The 17,524-nt window shown below is 44.6% G+C and overlaps 1 protein-coding gene across 3 annotated transcripts; it reads right to left on the bottom strand.

The window, feature by feature from the left end:
* Nucleotides 1-2,295: 2,295 nt before the first annotated feature.
* On the bottom strand, nucleotides 2,296-16,221 carry LOC129345655 (protein PML-like). 3 transcript variants are annotated; one of them, XM_055002877.1, is made up of 9 exons: nucleotides 16,098-16,221; nucleotides 11,953-12,422; nucleotides 9,054-9,634; nucleotides 8,519-8,568; nucleotides 7,921-8,013; nucleotides 6,845-7,088; nucleotides 5,652-5,704; nucleotides 4,500-4,541; nucleotides 2,296-3,131 (listed from the first exon to the last, which is right to left on the bottom strand). In XM_055002877.1, the coding sequence occupies exons 2-9, from the start codon at nucleotides 12,417-12,419 to the stop codon at nucleotides 3,129-3,131; spliced, it is 1,533 nt and encodes a 510-aa protein (XP_054858852.1). In that variant the 5' UTR covers nucleotides 12,420-12,422; nucleotides 16,098-16,221; the 3' UTR covers nucleotides 2,296-3,128. The 3 variants fall into 3 exon arrangements, with proteins under 3 accessions (XP_054858852.1, XP_054858853.1, XP_054858854.1); XM_055002878.1 differs by lacking the exon at nucleotides 16,098-16,221 and adding an exon at nucleotides 15,989-16,048; XM_055002879.1 differs by lacking the exon at nucleotides 4,500-4,541 and having other exon boundaries at nucleotides 16,098-16,220.
* Between the last annotated feature and the right edge of the window lie 1,303 nt (nucleotides 16,222-17,524).

Raw genomic sequence — 17,524 nt, forward strand, 5'->3', positions numbered from 1 at the left:
TCCAGTGCCTCAAATTGTGCCTTTGGGGTGCGAGGATAAGTTTGGTGAATTTTGAGGCAATACTGACACCTACTGGCTTTGAAGAGGAACCTCTCACTGGCGATTTCTGGGCTGCATGAACATCAGTCTCTTCCCACCATGTAAAGCAAGACCTACAAGTCTTCCTATTGACAGCCTGCCAAGCTTAAAAGATTGCCACCCAAGGCCCAGGTGTCCCTGGAAGTAACACAGGTGCGTTCTATGCGCCTTCTATGTCCTCCCCCTAACGTGCCACCAAATGTATCCATTTTCTGGCACTAGGTCAAAGCATTCTTGTACACTCAGGCTTTTATGATTTGATACATCTGGGACTGATGTTCCTCCGCTGTTACCCTTTTTTAGATTTCTCCTTAATTGAGCTTTCAACTGATGGTTTCTAATGCAGATTAACTTTTAATGCTACTTGGTTTCTATGCTATGTGTAAGCAGCTTGTTGTACATCGTTTCATAGTAGGTTGTGATTTTGTGGGTGTTTGGTGGAAGTTACCTTGAACGTATTTTCTGCATTTCTCCCCCATCTTTGTCCCCAGTGGGGGTATTATGACCAGGGGAGAGCTTCTCAGTTTCCACTAGCAGCAGTGTCTTCGTTCTCTGCCACCACCAAATGTTTTTAGGTTCCAGCCATTCAGACACTGGTGAACCTCTGAACATGTGCAAAGTACTAGCAAATGGCTGAGCAGCAGGCCAGTGGGTGAGGACACTTTTTGATACAGCTTGTTCAAGCTTAACCGAAGAAGGATCTTTATTGTACTACAGCAGAATATAAAATAAAAAGAGCACACAATATGTAGGAAGGTAGTATTACATTAAGGCTAACGGCTAACGAAAAGGAAATGACTGCTGGCTAGCTACACAACAGAGTAATTTGGGGGTCCTGGCAGAGTGCGGTGGTAGAATTGTGGACTGTACCACTTTGTCATTCTTCAGATAACCAGCTCCATGCCATTATACAGGGTTGGGGAGGTGGGAGCAGAACCACATGCCTGTTGATATCTAAGTGTCAAAAGCCAGTGTGCAGAGGCTTTAGACCAGAACGATCAGTATGACAGGTAGACACATCAGGTGACAAAGAGTCAGATAGTTAAGTCAAGAAGTGAATGACTCAGCTAAACTCATGCATGCATCCGATTGGGTGTCTACATGTATAAATAGCTACTATGTACAGTATGGTTGGGGCTTCTTTCGAGTCCAGATGTAGGCGAAGCACTTTGTCTCTCTGGACTATAAACTGTATATATATTGCTCTATATCCACCTGTAAATAAATTGTATTATACACCTTTACCAAACAAACAAGGTGGGGACTCTTTGTGGATCCTCCTAAAGCTGGTGCAGTCACGCTGAATACACACTATTCAACAATGCCCGCTTAAAATGTATGTTGCTAGCTGCATTCCGATGTCTGAAGCCAAATGCAGTTTTGTTCGTGATGGTCATCCTGAACCCATCACCCTCTGTCGGTGCACTCCCAACATCCTCCCTTCACACATGTGGCATTTCAGACCACAAGTGGTGAATCACATTACTGGAACCACCCTCCGTTGTTGTTTTTTTAAACACACACCCCACAAGTCGAAAACTACCACATACAGGCAGAAGTTGCTCCCCTTTCTCCCTGATGTTATTTGTTTTAATGATAGAGAGGGATCTTTTATCAAACTAGGAGAATTTTAATAACAACAGCCTTCTATATATGGCCTAAAGTGGGACCTTTCGCCCCATATTTAATATGTAACTTAATATAAACTTTAAATTTGGATTTCATTTAAATTAATCCTGTTTAAAACGTTGACTCCCCTTCCCCGCTGCGTAGTACCAGCAGAGATGGATGCTGGACTTGGACCAATCTTGAGAATTGTAGCTGGAAATTTTTAACTGTATTGATGAACTGAAATTATGTTTACCATTGGGTTTTAAATCCTGAAGATCTTATTGTGATTTTTAATTGTATCCTTGCTTGATGTAACCCGCCCTGAGCCCAGCTGCAGAGAGGGCAGGTTAGAAATTGAATAATAAAATAAAAAAATAAACATAAACGGCTTCATAAGAGTGAAGGTTTGCTCATTTACCCTATTTGTCAACACCCCCAAAAGCTAGCTTGCAAAGCACCATACAAACAAATACAGAAATGAAAATTCCTATTTTTGATCCTGTTTTGGCAACAGACTACATAGCCAGCCAAGTATTCATTTTTGTACGGGGCTTATTATCAACCTTTTGCAGTCCTCTGAAAAAAACAGAGCTTACGAACTTATGCGGGAAGCGTTTGTTGGACTATTTAATACTGATCTGAACAATCTAAAAGTTTCAAAATGTTACAAACGTTACAGAATCAAGACAGAGAAAGCACCGAAATAAGATTTCCTTTTAAGGAGGAGAATATTAGGCGATCGTGATCGCTGCAAACTGCGTTCTACTGCTTAGAACATGGAGTGATGTTGAAATCTCTATGAAATGTAGTGATTAAATTTTAGTCATTTTTTCAGTCCTGAAAGAGGAGGCATAAAACCTTGGCAGGTGGTTCAGCCTCACTTTTGAGAAACTTGTCCTATTGCAATAATTCCTTCTTTTAAATAAAAGTCCTAAGGACCTTTACAGAAACCAAACACTCTTCCTCAGCATGGGCATTAAGTAAAAGTAGCATCTAATCGGGCTACTGCAACCAACTTCTGACAATCTGCTGCAACCATTAGCACTGCTGCCCATGGCAACTGGCCACTAGTGCTGCAGGGGCACTTTAAAGCCCTTTTGTTGTACACTGCGCCAAGAGGAACGGGCACGCGTAGCAACGGGACACGTAATGCTCAACTTAATCTTGCACTCGTAGGACTTAGAAGCAAGCGTCCAGTACAACCATCGAGATACGTGCACATGAATACATTCTTGGGAAGATAGCAAAACTGCAAGCCGGGAAGGAAATGTTCATGATACAATGAGATGCGGCCATTTTAGCAAACAAGATGGAGAATGGAAAACGCAGGCCATAAAAGCACTTTTTAGAATCACTTCAGAAGGGCTCAAGAGCTACCCTCGCACACGACGAGAAAGAGAAGTAATCCAGCCAGACGGCCTTTTGGAACACGAAGAGCGTCACTGAAAAGGAAAAAGACGATTGTGAGAATTCTCGTATGATTACTTTCACGAGTGCAGGCAGAACGTCAGGACTTATCTCAGAAAAAACCCTGTGACTGACATCTGAGGGCGACTTCGTACTTTGCACAATGGATGTTCCACTGCCTTCTTGCTAAGCTAAACTCAGAAACTTAAGAAAAGATGAGCACCCCGTGTCACTTAGGGAGATGCAATTGAGGGCCTTTGGAAATGTACATCTGCTCTTCACATTTTTTGTATTTACCGTGGCATCAACACAGCCTACCCAGGCAGCCAATTTCAGGGTGCACCACCCTGTCAATAGGCCTGAGCTGCCACAGAACGCCCCTCTCCAAATAAGTGAAAAGGAATGCTCCAGATAGGAGAACTCTAGCCTTCCTTCGTTTGTAAGTTTTCCTAAATGGAAGCAATGCTGTGGGTCTGTAGCAGAGTGCACGCTTGGCGTGCCAGAAGTCCTGGGTTCAATCTCAGCCAACTCCCACTGAAAAAGTCCCAATGCAGCAGCTCTGGGAAAGGTCCTCACCTGAGAACTGAAGACAGTACTGGTCTAGACCCACCTACGGCTTACCTGCTTATGAAGACTTTCAAACAAACACCATACAGTCCAAGGTGGAGCTTGGACACTGGAAATGGGATAACTGGTTCTGAAAGCCCAATTAGGCAAGAAGCATAGCAAAATAAATTGGTCCAAGGCTAAGATAAACTGGATTTAGCTCTTGGATACTACCTGGACTTCCTTGGATGCTACCTGGACTTCCTTGGATGCTACCTGGACTTCCTTGGATGCTACCTGGACTTCCTTTTCTCACTCAACTGGGCCTCCATTGTTCTTCCCAGACTGCAAGTGCTAGAATCGAACACCTTACGCAATTAAAGAAGTTAGTGCACCTGTCAGCATCCCACAACTTTAGAGCTGGCATGAGAATTTGCCTTTTTCCTCCCCAACTTTTAAAAAAAATTCTGCTACATCTGCTTAATGAAGGGTTCACACACGCTCAAAAACACTGCATAATACTTGTGTGTCATTTCGACTGGTCCTAATCAAAAGGTATTACACAGATTTTTCTCTCTTGTTCTGAATTTTGTATGGGCCAGTACAGCGGTCAACTATTTTTTTTCAGGATAAATCCACCTTCGGTTGCACTCCACACTACCTATTCCTCCCGCTTCTTAAGAATTCTCTCTACATGTGCAGTCACACAAAACTCCAGGTGTGGGACACTACATCCTGCAAGGCCCCAACTGTGCTGCACAATCATATTTGGAACAGACTGTGCCAAAGAGTCTTCCTCCACTCCCTCTACGTGTCTCTTCCAGTAAAAAACGGGAGACAGTGAAAATGATACCTACGTGGGGATGGGTGGAGTGTTCTTCCATTCTTGATGCAAGCAGCTGCAAAGGGGTACCTGTGTTAGTCTGGCCTTGCAAAAACAACAATAACAACAAAACAGAAATCTGGTAGCACCTTAAAGACTAACTACATCTATTTCAGTTTGAGCCTTCATAGCACATATCTGAGCACATGAACTCATGAAAGCTCATACTGAGATAAACGCGGTTAGTCTTTAAGGTGTCACCGGATTTTTTTGTTTTGCAAGCAGACCTGCCAAGTATCTAGGCTGAACTCACAAATAATAGAGCGGCGTCCCCAAGAACTAACAACAGAAATACACCACCAGATACACCTGGGGATAATTACACTAGTCACAATATAATAAACAAGTAATATCTTTTATGTATAAAGTGCTCAGCACGAAGATGAAAGCTGAATAATTTGTACATACGTTAGTAAACAAACATATACAACAATTCATATATCCATCATACTCATACAGGAAACAACATACAATACTTTCATCAGACGGTAACTTCTCCAAAAGTCTCTCAATATTGGACACAGTCTCTAAATCAAGTATACTAAATCAAGTTCTAATCTAAATCTAAAGTTCGCAGTAATCTAAATCAAGTTCTAAATCAAGTTCTCAGCCTTCCAGACGGTCCAAATGCTAAGGGACCCCCGCGTGGCTGTCAGATCAATGGGTATGCAGGTAACAATTTGGGTAAGTAAAAAATAGTAATTTTCTCTTCCTTCTATCCACCTGCAGAGAGAAAGACACACACGGGGTTCCTTAATGTTTGGACCTTCTGGAAGGCTGAGAACATACGTATACTTGATTTAGAGACTGTGTCCAACGTTGAGAGACTTTTGGAGAGGTTACGGTCTGACGAAAGCATTGTATATTGTTTCCTGTATTCATCGAGTATGATGGATATATGAATTGTTGTATATGTGTGTTTACTAAAGTATCTTCGTTGGGCAGCATGCCATCCACCTGGCCACGGGTCTCGGCACATGTCCACACATGCTGACGCTGGTCCTATATTTCTCGAACCCCACTAGAGGATTCAACTGTTTTCTGTGAGATTAGCTACATTCGCTCCGTCTTCTACACTAGTTCTTTTCAGTGCATTCACTAATGCCAAGAGGTTTTAAAAACTTACCACGGTGTCAACATCTGTGTCCTCGGAACTGCTGATCACGATACTGCCGACCTCTGCAAGCCGAGAAAGTCTAGTTAGCATATCGGCTTATGAGGCTCATAACCTATCAGCTTATGAAGATGTTTGGGGTGATGGCAGAGACAAAGAGATTCCTGTGGTTCCTCTGGACTACACAAGTGGATGCATGCCTCATCGCCAATGCAGACCCATTTAGGGGTGTGGGCTAAAAACGGCATTTATCATCCTATAGATAAGAAATCTCCTGTTTATGGAATGTCTGCTGGCAAACAAGGGGTCTACGCCTTCAGAATTTTTCTCGAGCAACACTGGACAAGTGATGAATTTTGTGATTCATGTATAGCAAATCTGAACAGATCTTAAGCGGTTTTGGCTACAAATCTCCTGGGTTTTTTTTTCTCCAGCTGCATCTTGCCTGCATGCTCAACCACCAACTGAAAACAATCCTGCCCTGAACAGACTGCCACATGACTCATGACCCTTGGTGGTTTCAAACTTTGCATTCCAAAGCATGCATCATACACTTCTGCCACCAGCTGCAAGAAACAACACATCCTACAAGACTTGACACCCCCAGTCGAAGGCGGGAAATCTCACCTAACAAGCAAGTTCCTAGCACTTATTTTGGCCACGTGCCAACCTTTGTGCTGCAAATCCAAGTTCTTAGCTACGTATTACACAGAAAGAGACTTGGGTTCAGGACTTAACTTGACTCAAGTTTTAATTTATGCTACCATGTTTTTACTGTATTTATTGCACTTTGTGATCTGCTCTGAGCCCTCTTGCAGGGAGAGAGTGGAATATAAATTTAATAAAATAAATAAATAGAGGTCTGGAAAGAGTTTTTGGAGAAGATGAAGCAGGCAAGGTCTTCAATGGTCAGAGAACAGGACTTCTTCCTTCCACCCAGGTCCAAAAATGGCCCTCAATTCTAGTGTGGTCTGAGAGCCCATGGGATGCAGTGATTAGAGCAGGGCTAAGACTACCACATCTATTATCATTAGGGGTACTGAAACAGTTCAGGGCTAGCTGGACAGTTTCTGGATCGAAGGAAATCTGATTTCAGGATAGAGGACAACAAAGTCAAAAGCCAAACGTTTCGTTTTCAAATGTTTACAAAACCCACAAGCCAGGTATTTGGGAGGTCAGTTTAGGGCCCAGTCATCTCTTCTTACCTGATTCATAGATTTCTGGGGGAGAATGATCCACGTCAGCTGAGCTGATGGTGATTCTCTGGTTTTTCTCTGGGGTCATTTCGTGGGAACAAGAAATGCACGTTGTTGTGTCTTGGGTGAGACCAGCAGAGGTTTCTCCTTCCTGGCTGTCATGCGCTTCGTGCTTCAGCAACTTTGGGGAGGCCTGGATGGATTTTTCACATTGATTTGGAGGTCGCTTTCTTGGGGTGGTTATGGAAGGGGTCTAGGAAGCAAGAGCAAACCGTGGAGTTCAGGGAGGAAGAGGGGTCCCCGGGTTTCCCTGTTAAAGCACTGATGCTCAGGCTGTAGGGTGGGACTCAGAAATGGGTCAAGACTCTCTCGTAAGTGGGTCACAAGGGAGGAAGAGGAACAGGGAGAGCTGAGAGAGAAGATTCATCGGCAAATTTCATTTTGTCTTGTCAAACGTATGTACATACATGCCGTCAAGTTTCAACTGACTTACGGAGATCCCAGCAAGGAGTTTGCAAGGCAAGTGAGAAGCAAAGGTGGTCTGCTATTGCCTTCCCGGGAAGACCAACCTCAAGTCTTCCCTGGTGGTCCAAGTTCTGACCATGGCAGACTCTGCTTAGCTTCCAAGATCTGGTATACCATGCCACCTTCCCTCCCACCTTGGTAAAACAGCCATGAAATACATCTTGTTGCTCAGAGAGTTTGTCAATTTCATCTTCACTGCCCCAAGGCTCTGTCAATTTCACCTCTCCAGTCTAAAACTGTGTGGGATCTCAACCAGAGGGCAGAGAGGAACAGAAATGGGCTGGAGCTGCCTTCCAGAGCAAGGCTTGGACCTGGAGAAGGTATAATGGGCTGAAGTTTCCCTTCTGGCATTCCACAGCCCCTTCACACCAGTGTACAGCAAAGCCTTTGCCCTGCTGCCAGCTCTGTCTTTTAAAACTACTCTTCCCGACTAACAATGTATCTCCCGACACATGTTCTTCACGTGTTAGATGTCTCGTGTAGAGAGACTCCAAGTGCAAGAATTGAACAGAAGGAACTGTGCGTAGAAACACGCTCATTACAACCCACAGAGAACTTACGAATCCATGAAGACTCTTTGCAAGGTTGATGGTATACAAAGGTGTTTGTTTCCCCGGGGGGTTGGGATGGCTGATCTCGTTATGCAGAACTGCCTTTATGCAAAAGAAACAGAAGTGGAAAATGAAATGGCTTTAAGTCCCGAGAGACAAAAGCTGAACTCCATTCCTCTGACAATTAATCAGAAGGCCAAAGGTAATCAACAAGATGACCATGGAGCCTAGCTGAGAGACTGAAGCCACAATTTCTCCCAAATGGAGATCCAGGTAGGTTTATATGGCCCAAAACTGGAGGGGGTTAACCCCCACCCCCCGTGCACCATTTTGCCAAATGGAAAAAAGATAGGTTAGCCCATGCATACAGGGCTATGGCTCCAGACCATATCCTCCCCCCGCAATCCCCCTTATTTATCCGACTTCTCAAATTATTTTGATGGGCATCGGACAAAAGACGTTCCCAGCATATTTTGCCATCCAGGCTCCCTACCTGGCTGCTTAAATGTCCTATGGAACTATGCCCTGATCCAAACCCACCCGTCGACGTTGAACCTCAATATCTTTGAGGAGTGGTCAACTTTTACATGCCCTCCCACCAGCTTACCGAGTTGATTGCAGGAGCAGAAGGCGGCACATTGTTGGGAGCGGCAAGATCTACAAGAAGAAAAGGTCATGTAAAGCTGCTTTCTACCGAGTCAGACCCTTGGTCTATCTACATTAATATTGCCTATTCTGACTGTCAGTGGCTCTCCGCGATCTCAGGGCAAGATCTTTTCAGATTACCTCATAACTGGAGTTGCCGGGGAACTGAATCCGAGATTTTCTGCTGCAAAGCAGAGACCAAACTCTAACTCCTTCTGACAAAAGGAGCTCCGACCCTTGGAAGCTCCTACCCTAGAAATCGAGCTGGGTCTTTAAGGTGCCACTAGACTCAAATCTAGCCCAGACCCTGTGATACATGCCATATTCCCCCCTTTCCGATATCAAAAACAGCGATGGCATTGGACACCCAGATCTTTCGTTCCTCTTTAAACGGGCACATTTTGGCACGGCAAAGACATGCCACAACGGGATCATGCCCGCTCGTTCAAGATGCCACCAGAGCAGGCAATGTAAACCGATGCCAAGGATCGCCTCACCTTTCTGCCCCATCACTTTGTCACAAAGAGCCTGGAGCTTGTTTTTGATCTCCGCAAAGTTCCTTATCTGGACCCTCTGCCCCGGCAAAGACACCTTCTCCTTCTTGAGCTCTTCCAGCGACTCCTTGATGAACGGGTGCATGTCTATCACCTCCTGGTCGGAAGCAAAGTCGCTCATCTTCTCCACCAGCTGCTTGCTGGTTTTCATCCGGTTGACCACGCGCTCCATCTCCCGCAGCTTTGCCTCGATGTCCTCACACTCTTTCTGCATCTGCTTGTCCACTTCCTCCTGGAGCTGCTCTCCCTTCTGCCGTATCCACTGGACCATCTCCTCCACTTTTTCTCGAATCTGCTCCTGGGTTTTGTTCCGCACCTTCTCCATCTCCTTCGCCTGTTGCTGGAGGTCGCCGTAGGTCTGCTCGTAACAATTCTTCTTCTCCTGCAGATCCTCGTTCATCCTCCGCAGCTCCGCCTTCCTCTGCTGGATTTCCACGTTGATGTCACAGTAGAATTTGCAGTGTTCGTTGTCCAGCACGGCACAGGAGCAACACAGAGGTTTGCAGCACTGGCGACAATAAATACTGCCAAGAGAAAATACAGTACAGACACAACACATTGGTAGTGGCATTCGATTCTGCCTTCCTAGTTCTATTGCCAGGGGAAGGTGGCATGGGCTGGACTGGTCTTGGAAGTTAAAAAAGGACAGTACTTGGATGTGGGACTACCGAGGAAGACTGCAGAGGAAGGCAAGAGCAAACCACCTTTGCTTCTCATGTGCCTTGAAACTGAACCCAGATGAGATGGGAATGATGCTCACTGGGAAGGGAATGATGTTCACTGAGATGGGAATGATGCTCACTGGGAAGGGAATGATGCTCACTGAGATGGGAATGATGCTCACTGGGTACAGAGACCTCGAAGGACACTGTACTCCCCACTTTTGATGGAGTCCATCCGACCCTTGCAGATGCAATTAAGAGTCATGGGGTTATACTGGACCCAACACTATTGCTAGAAAAGCAAGGTAAGACAGCTGCACCAAATGACTTTCTGAATACTCAGTCTAGCCTGGAAGATGGCCACTTACCTCAACACAGCCAATCTGGCCACCTGGATCCATGTCAATGGTAACATTGAGACTTGACTACTGTAATGCACTCTACATAGGACTTCCCTTAAAGCTAACTCGGAGATTCCATTTGGTGCAGAATGCTGCAGTTTGATTATTATCAGGAGCTAGCAGAAGCATGAATATTACTCTCATTCTGCAGTCACGCCATTGGCTTCCTATCAGTTATCGGGCTCAATTCAAGGTATTGGCTACCACCTACAAAGCTCTTCACCGCCTTACTCTTGGAACCACCTCTCTCCCTACGCCCCACCATGGCAGCTTTGCTCGTCTGAACAGGACTTTCTGTAGGTGCAACCTTACACAAGAGCAAAATCAACAGCTGCCCATACACCTTCATTCTCTGTGGTGGCCCCTACCCTATGGAATGGCCTACCTGAAGAAGTCTGGGAAGCGCCCGCTTTCCTAGTTTTCCACAAATTATTCAAGAGGGCTTTTCACTCAGATAGGAGGGCTGTATTGTAAGGAAATGGTCTCAGAGATGCATCAGGGATAGGGGCTGTAGACTCCACTACTACGTACTATGTGTTGCTGTAAGTGCGATCCTATTGGATAGTTTTTATGTTGATTCATAAATCAGGCTTGAAATTGCTCATGCTCTGTTTCATCATTTCTTCAACTCTGTACTGGATTCCTGCCCATTTTAAATCTTTGCAAATTTGCATTTATATACCCAATTACATTGTTTATTGAAATAGCTTTAAAACTGACTGCGTAATCCGCCTTGAGTCTCAATCAGAAAGGCAGACTATAAATAAATAATAAAAGCCTCTTGCTGGGTCGCCATAGATTGGTTGCTTCCTCCATATTCGTAGTTCTATCACACTGTTCATTCAGTGTCCTACACTGTATGATTATATTCCACCCCCTCTCTTTCTGTAGTTTATAATCTGCATTGAGTATCTGAACAGCAGGCTATAAATAAGCTAAATAAATAAATAAATAAATAAATAAATAAATAAATAAGAAAGAAAGAAAGAAAGAAAGAAAGAAAGAAAGAAAGAAAGAAAGAAAGAAAGAAAGAAAGAAAGAAAGAAAGAAAGAAAGAAAGAAAGAAAGAAAAAGAACACAATACAAATGCAGAGCATTCTATGCAACATCAGAAAAAGAAGTCTTTAGATCAAGGCTTGAAACATCTTTTCTTACCCCCTTCCTTTTTTCTTTCTACGTGGTTGGAGGATGTCCCAGGGACACCAAAAAGGGACTTGTTATTTATTTATAGTCCACCTTTCTCACTGAGACTCAAGGTGGATTAGAGTGTAAGCACAGTCAATTTCAAGATATGTCAAGCTTATTAAGTCATCCAGTCCCAATATCAGCTGAGTTTTACAAGCTATTGGTTGGTCTTTTAACAAGAAGGTGAAGACTCCTAGAGCGAAGCAAGGGTTACATTTTTATACAAACCAAATAAAGATCCCTCTATAGCAAGCTCTTATAGACCGATCTCTCTCTTAAATGTGGACTATAAGACCTTTACATCTATATTGGCAAAGAGGTTGGGCCTCCAACCTCAGCCATTAACGGGCAAAACACCCAAAATGACAACTCTGTCATTCTGGGTGACCAACAAAATGGGGACCAACTTGATAAGGACTGAAAATGCTCCAGGAGACATTAAGGACGGCTGGGGAAGAACAAAAAGGGAGACAGAAAACATCTGTACAGTCCAATCCCCTGAGAGTTTATAGAATCCTTGAGAGGGGGAGAGAGACTTCCAAATGGCCTGTTTTTCCCTTCCACACTTCCTTGCAGGTGCCCCCAACGCCTTACTTTGCAATCTGACCCTGATTACTGTGAGATACATTGGAGCAGAAGAGCGTGCAGAACTTCCGCATGCCTGCCAGGAATTTGGTGGCGGAATCCATCTTCACATCCTCCAGTTTCTGGGCCTCGTGGCTCTTCTGCTTTAAATACCACTGGTGGGCCTCGTAGCATTTCATGCAAAGCAACTCTTTGCATTCGGAGCACCAAAACTCTGCCGCCATTTTACAACGGAGGCACAGTAACTCTTTGCCGGTGGCTATCTTCCGGTAGGTGTTCAGACTGGCTTGCAGTTGCGTGAAGAGGAGGTTGTCCTGGGATTGGCGGACGACAACCGTGCAAACCGGACAGCGGCCGATGGGCTTGTTTTCTTCGATGCACTCGGAGCACAAGGTGTGAAGACAGCTGAGGAGTTTGGGGTTCTGAGCTTCTTTCTTGCATTTCTCACACAACAGGAACTGAAATTCTTCCTCCATTTTCTAAGAAAAAGAAAGGAATAGAAGAGTTAGGATCGGGATTTATCCAAATTGTCTTTCTGGAACAAACTGGTACCACGTGCGGAAAATTTGTGGGGGGGAAGCTGCATTTTTCCATGGAAAATTTAGCTGTCAAGGCCGCTGTGCTGTTCAAAGAAGGCTGCTTAGTTCCGCCCAGATGTTGGAATGGAATCAAGAACTGTGCATAGTCGCTTTACAAAGGTAGCATTGATCACAGTATCACCAGGAAGCTTTGGGAGTGCAAAAACGCAGGGCGTTTTGCCTCTCTCTTTTGCGCTAACTTTGAAACCAAACAGTCTGATTCAAACAGAATTGATCCGCAGGTGAGAAAGGGGGGACTTCCCCCTGCTATGAATTTCCACAGAAAAATTTCCATGTCGAAAACTGCACGGCTTCCTCAAATGAATAAGAAGCTTGATAAACAGACCAATGGAGCTGTTTTGAAATTTCAGTTTTACTTTTCCCCTCAGATCTAAACAAGGTATAACTAATAAATTCATCAGCAGAATAAAGCAACCGAAACAAATTCCAATGAGATTTAAAAAACAGTCATCAAAGAAGATTATGTTAAATGCAAGGGCGGTGAGCAACCTCTGTTTAAGAAAATTTGATTTAAGTCTCAGAGGCGCAGACATACATTTGGCAGCTGCGTGGCACCTCTCTGGAAAAAAGAGTGGGAAACATGAGCAAAATTCAAAAATGCAAATGTACAGGTGAAGGCAGCGTTTGTTGGCATGCTGAAACAAGTATGTTCAGACTTCCAGGCACATTTTTACCCCTTAAACTTCAAACAATGTAAGGGAAGCATAAAAATACTAGTTTGTCCTGTCTTAAAACATTTATGAGCATCCCAACAAAAGTCATTTCCAGGCCAGTATTTGGATCTTTTTTGAATATACTCTCTCTCTATAACATTTAACTATTGGATGCTCTCATTACTTATATAAAAGTAATGGGGTTTTTTTTCTTTGTAAACTGTTGATGAAAATCAAACAGTTTATATCAGATCTCAGCTTATTTACAGTATTGGAATTTTTTCCTATTCGAATTTTTTCCAGAGAATGTTCATGGCTAGGGTGGGTGAGTTCAAAGTTACATGTCTTTCAGTGCAATCTTAAGTAGAGTTGCTACAGTCGAAGTCCATTGATTTCAATGGGCTTACACTGGAGTAACTGTGCTTACGAGTCCATTGTTAGTATTCTAATCTCAGAATCTCCAAGTAAAGGAAATCGGGTAGCAGATCTTGACTCATTAGGTGAACTTTGACCAGGCACGCTCTCTCTCTCTCTCTTGGCCTAACCTACCTCATAGGGTTGCTGTGAGGATAAAATAGAAAAGGGAAGAAGTACGATATATAGCCACTTTGTTTAGTATTAAAACATGGCAGAAAGATTGGATGATTGATATTGTTTGGGAAAGGTGCTTTTTGTGCATCTTTGTAAGAGACCTCTCTGTTAGGAGAAAGGATTACTTAACAAGATATTCATAACAATATTTATTTATTTCATTGATAGTCCACCTTTCTTACTGAGACTCAAGGCGGATTACACAGTGTGAGATTAGTGCAATCAGTACCAAGGACATTTCCATAAACAACGCCATATGGTAAATAAATGCAAGTTTACAAAGATGTTGCATTAGCGAGAATCCAATAGAGAGTAGAAGAAATGCTGAAATAGAACATAAGCAATTCTAGGAATGACATTAGACAGCATGAAGCACAGGTAGTACATAGGAGTACATATTTAAAGCAACAGATAATACGTAAGGCAACAGAGTGGTGAAGTCTATGGTCCCTAACCCATTAGCGAAGCGTCTGAGACCCCCCTCCCTATAATAAAGCCCTCCTATCTGAGTAAAAAATCTTTTTGAATAGTTTGGTTTTGCATCATTTACAGAAAGCCAGGCGAATGGGAGCTCTCCTGACCTCCTCAGGCAGGCCATTCCACTGGCCACCTAGCAACTGTAGGGAAAGTATCAGATAAGAAAAAAGTTTGAGATAGGGTTGCCAACCCCCAGGTAGCAGCTGGAGACCTCTTGAAATTACAACTCATCTCCAGACTACAGAGCTCAGTTCCCCTGGAGAAAATGGCTGCTTTGGAAGGGGGACTCTGTGGCACTACAACCCACAGAGGTTCCTCCCCCCTCAACCCTCTTCCTCCCCAGGCTCCACCCCCCAAATCTCCAGTAATTTCCCAATCTAGAGCTGGTAACCCCAGATAACGGGAAAGATTAAGACAGCTCTAGGAATTACTGAGTTTAGTTAAGCGAACAGCAGCGTATCCCTGGTGCACGTTATCTGCCAATTCTGGAGTCCTCGCCTTGCACCATTTGTTTTGGTTTTCCACTGTAGCAGCAGGTTTAGGCAACATCTTTTGCAACTAGGTTCGCAAAGGGCTGGAGGCATTTGCTACAGTTAGCAAAGGGAATATGAGAAGTGCAGGTCTCCAAGCAATTCAGAGACATATTCCGAAACGTGATGATCAGCCACTGCTTCTTGACATGTGTCTACCCTACAAGTTTAGTGATACACATTCCCCCTTTTATGGAACTGCATAACCCCCAAAACTAGTTGGTTCAGACCAGCAGGGGCCAAGTCAGTGTCCGGAGCTTAGCAGCTGAGGTTGCTAAAGAGCAGAGGACTCTTATCACCTTGAAGGTCTGTACTGGAAAGCCTCCGGCACTTGGTGGGCCACAAAAAGTGGACTTTACTCACCCTGAAATGGTACCAAGCACCAACCAGTGTCTTAACTGAATTCTAAGACATCCTTTGGACAGTTTGTTCTGTTTGTATCATTCTGAATATCTGAGGTTTCGACAGAAAGTAATGTAGTACTGGGAGTTTTGTTCTTAGCCCCCATGTTTAGAACCCATCAAGAAAAAGGTTATACTTGCAGAGAACTTGGGTCCTAACCCAGCAAAATTACCTACTTGTCACAGGATTTTTAACTTCCAGGTGGTGGCTGGAGATCTCCCAAAATTACAACTGATCTCCAGCCAACAGAGATCCGTTCCACTGGAGAAAATTGCTGCCCTGAAGGTAGACATTATGGCATCATATTCACCAAAGGCCCCTCCCCTCCCCAAACTCCACACTCCCTCCAGGCTCCACCCCCCCAAATCTCCAGGAAAGTCCCAATCTGGAGTTGGCAACCCTCCCAATCCCTGACTGCAATTTATGCTTCCACATAGGCACAAAAGATGAAAACCATGTTGACTTTCAAGAAGTCCCTGGAGAAGGGAGAATGGCTGTGGGCACTGTACAAGTCTAAACAAATAAAGCTTTGTCTATTATAAATGACATAATAAATAAATAAATAAATAATAATTAATAAAATAAGCCTTTATCTGAAGAGGTGAGCTCTGGCTCATCCGAACCATGCTGGAATAAATGTTTGCAGACGTTAAGGTGCCCATGGACTTCTGTTTCGTGTTGCCAGAATAGATTCACGCGGTTTCCCAACCCCAGGAACAAAATCTGGCTACAACTCTACCTCCAGACCTTGGCCTCCCAAGACTTACACGTGACGCACACTCGTGTCTCATACCTCGGGAAGGTTCTCCGCAGTTTCCCCACGCCGTCACGTCTGAACGCTGCTTGAAGAACGGGGAAACACGCACACGCACGAGGAGAAAAGGGGACCGGGGGTCAATTACCTGCGTTTGCAAGTGGATCCCAGAAATGAATGTATCCGTCCGGACGGTGCAGAAAAAGAAAAGTCCTTTGCGCCTTTGGAAAAATTAGTTTCGTTTTCTGCGGGTGACGAGCAAGGGGAGGGACAGCGGCGGAAGGAAGCGGGCTGGGAAACAGGCCGGCCTCGCTGGCAGCGGATTTGCAAAATGCGAAGGGGGAGGGTCTAGTGGGGGCGTATGCACGCCCCCCCCCCAGCGTTGCGCAACCAGATCCCGGGCATGTTTTGGTGGGGAGTCACGCGTGCTTTGCGCACAACCCAGCAGGCTGGCTCTTTGTGCCAATTCAGGCTGCGCAGAGGCGGTGGCATCCTTTTCAGCGAGACATCCCTCCTGTTAAAAAAAAAAAAAATCCCTGCAAGGCGAAAACTAGTATGTCAGGGAGAAAGCCAGTTTGGTGTAGTGGTTAAGAGCGCGGGACTCTAATCTGGAAAGCCGGGTTTGATTCTCCATTCCTCCGATTGAAGGCGGCTGGGTGACCGTGGGTCAGTCACAGCTCTCTCAGAGCTCTCTCAGCCTCACCCACCTCACAGGGTGTTTTGTTGGGGGGATAATATGACTTACTTTGTAAACCGCTCTGCGTGGGCATTAAGTTGTCCTGAAGGGCGGTATATAAATCGAAAGTTGTTGTTATTAAAGGTGAGGGCGCGCTTGGTGGATAAATAGACCCAGCCTTGGGGCCTCAAGAATTCCTCAGCTGTGTTAGGTTTATTGGTATAAGGAGTTTATTCCAGGAACTAGTGGGATCTCGGTCCAAAAGATGAGTGAGGCTTGTGACTGCTTAGCGGCTTCCTAGTTTTCTACACCCGGAGAGTTTGTGGAACTGTTTCAATCTCAGCCTGAAAGCCAAGCGAGCAGGTGGCTGCATCCTGATGTCCTAGCTTTCTACATGCAGGGAGTTTGTGAAACTCTTTCAGTCTCGGACTGAAAGCTGCACTATGCTGGTGGCTGCTTCCTGGTGTCTTACTTTGTGCATCTCTTTTGGTCTCAGCCTGAAGGCTGATCTAGGCTGGTGACTGCATCCTGATGTCTTAGCTTTCTACCTGCAGGGAGTTTGTGGCACTATTTCAGTCTCAACCTGAAGGCTGAATAAGGCTGTTGACTGCTTCCTGGACTCCTAGTTTTCTACATGCAGGGAATTAGATTGTATGCGGAGCTGTTTGTATACAAAATGTGCAGTAAAAATGTATCAAAAATTTCATTGGGCTTGGTGTATAAATTGGCTTAATTTAATGGAATTTCTGCCCAGGTAAATGCACAGCTCTAATTCACGAGCCAGGCATAGCTGGTACATTTCTTTTACTAGCACCACCCCCTTAATTGTCTCCCCCACGCACCCTGTTTCTTTGTTTCACATTCTGTCTGACAAAGAGTTCTGTGGAATCCACAGCTAG

The sequence above is a fragment of the Eublepharis macularius genome, chromosome 18 (assembly GCF_028583425.1).
Source record: "Eublepharis macularius isolate TG4126 chromosome 18, MPM_Emac_v1.0, whole genome shotgun sequence".
Lineage (NCBI taxonomy): Eukaryota > Metazoa > Chordata > Lepidosauria > Squamata > Eublepharidae > Eublepharis > Eublepharis macularius.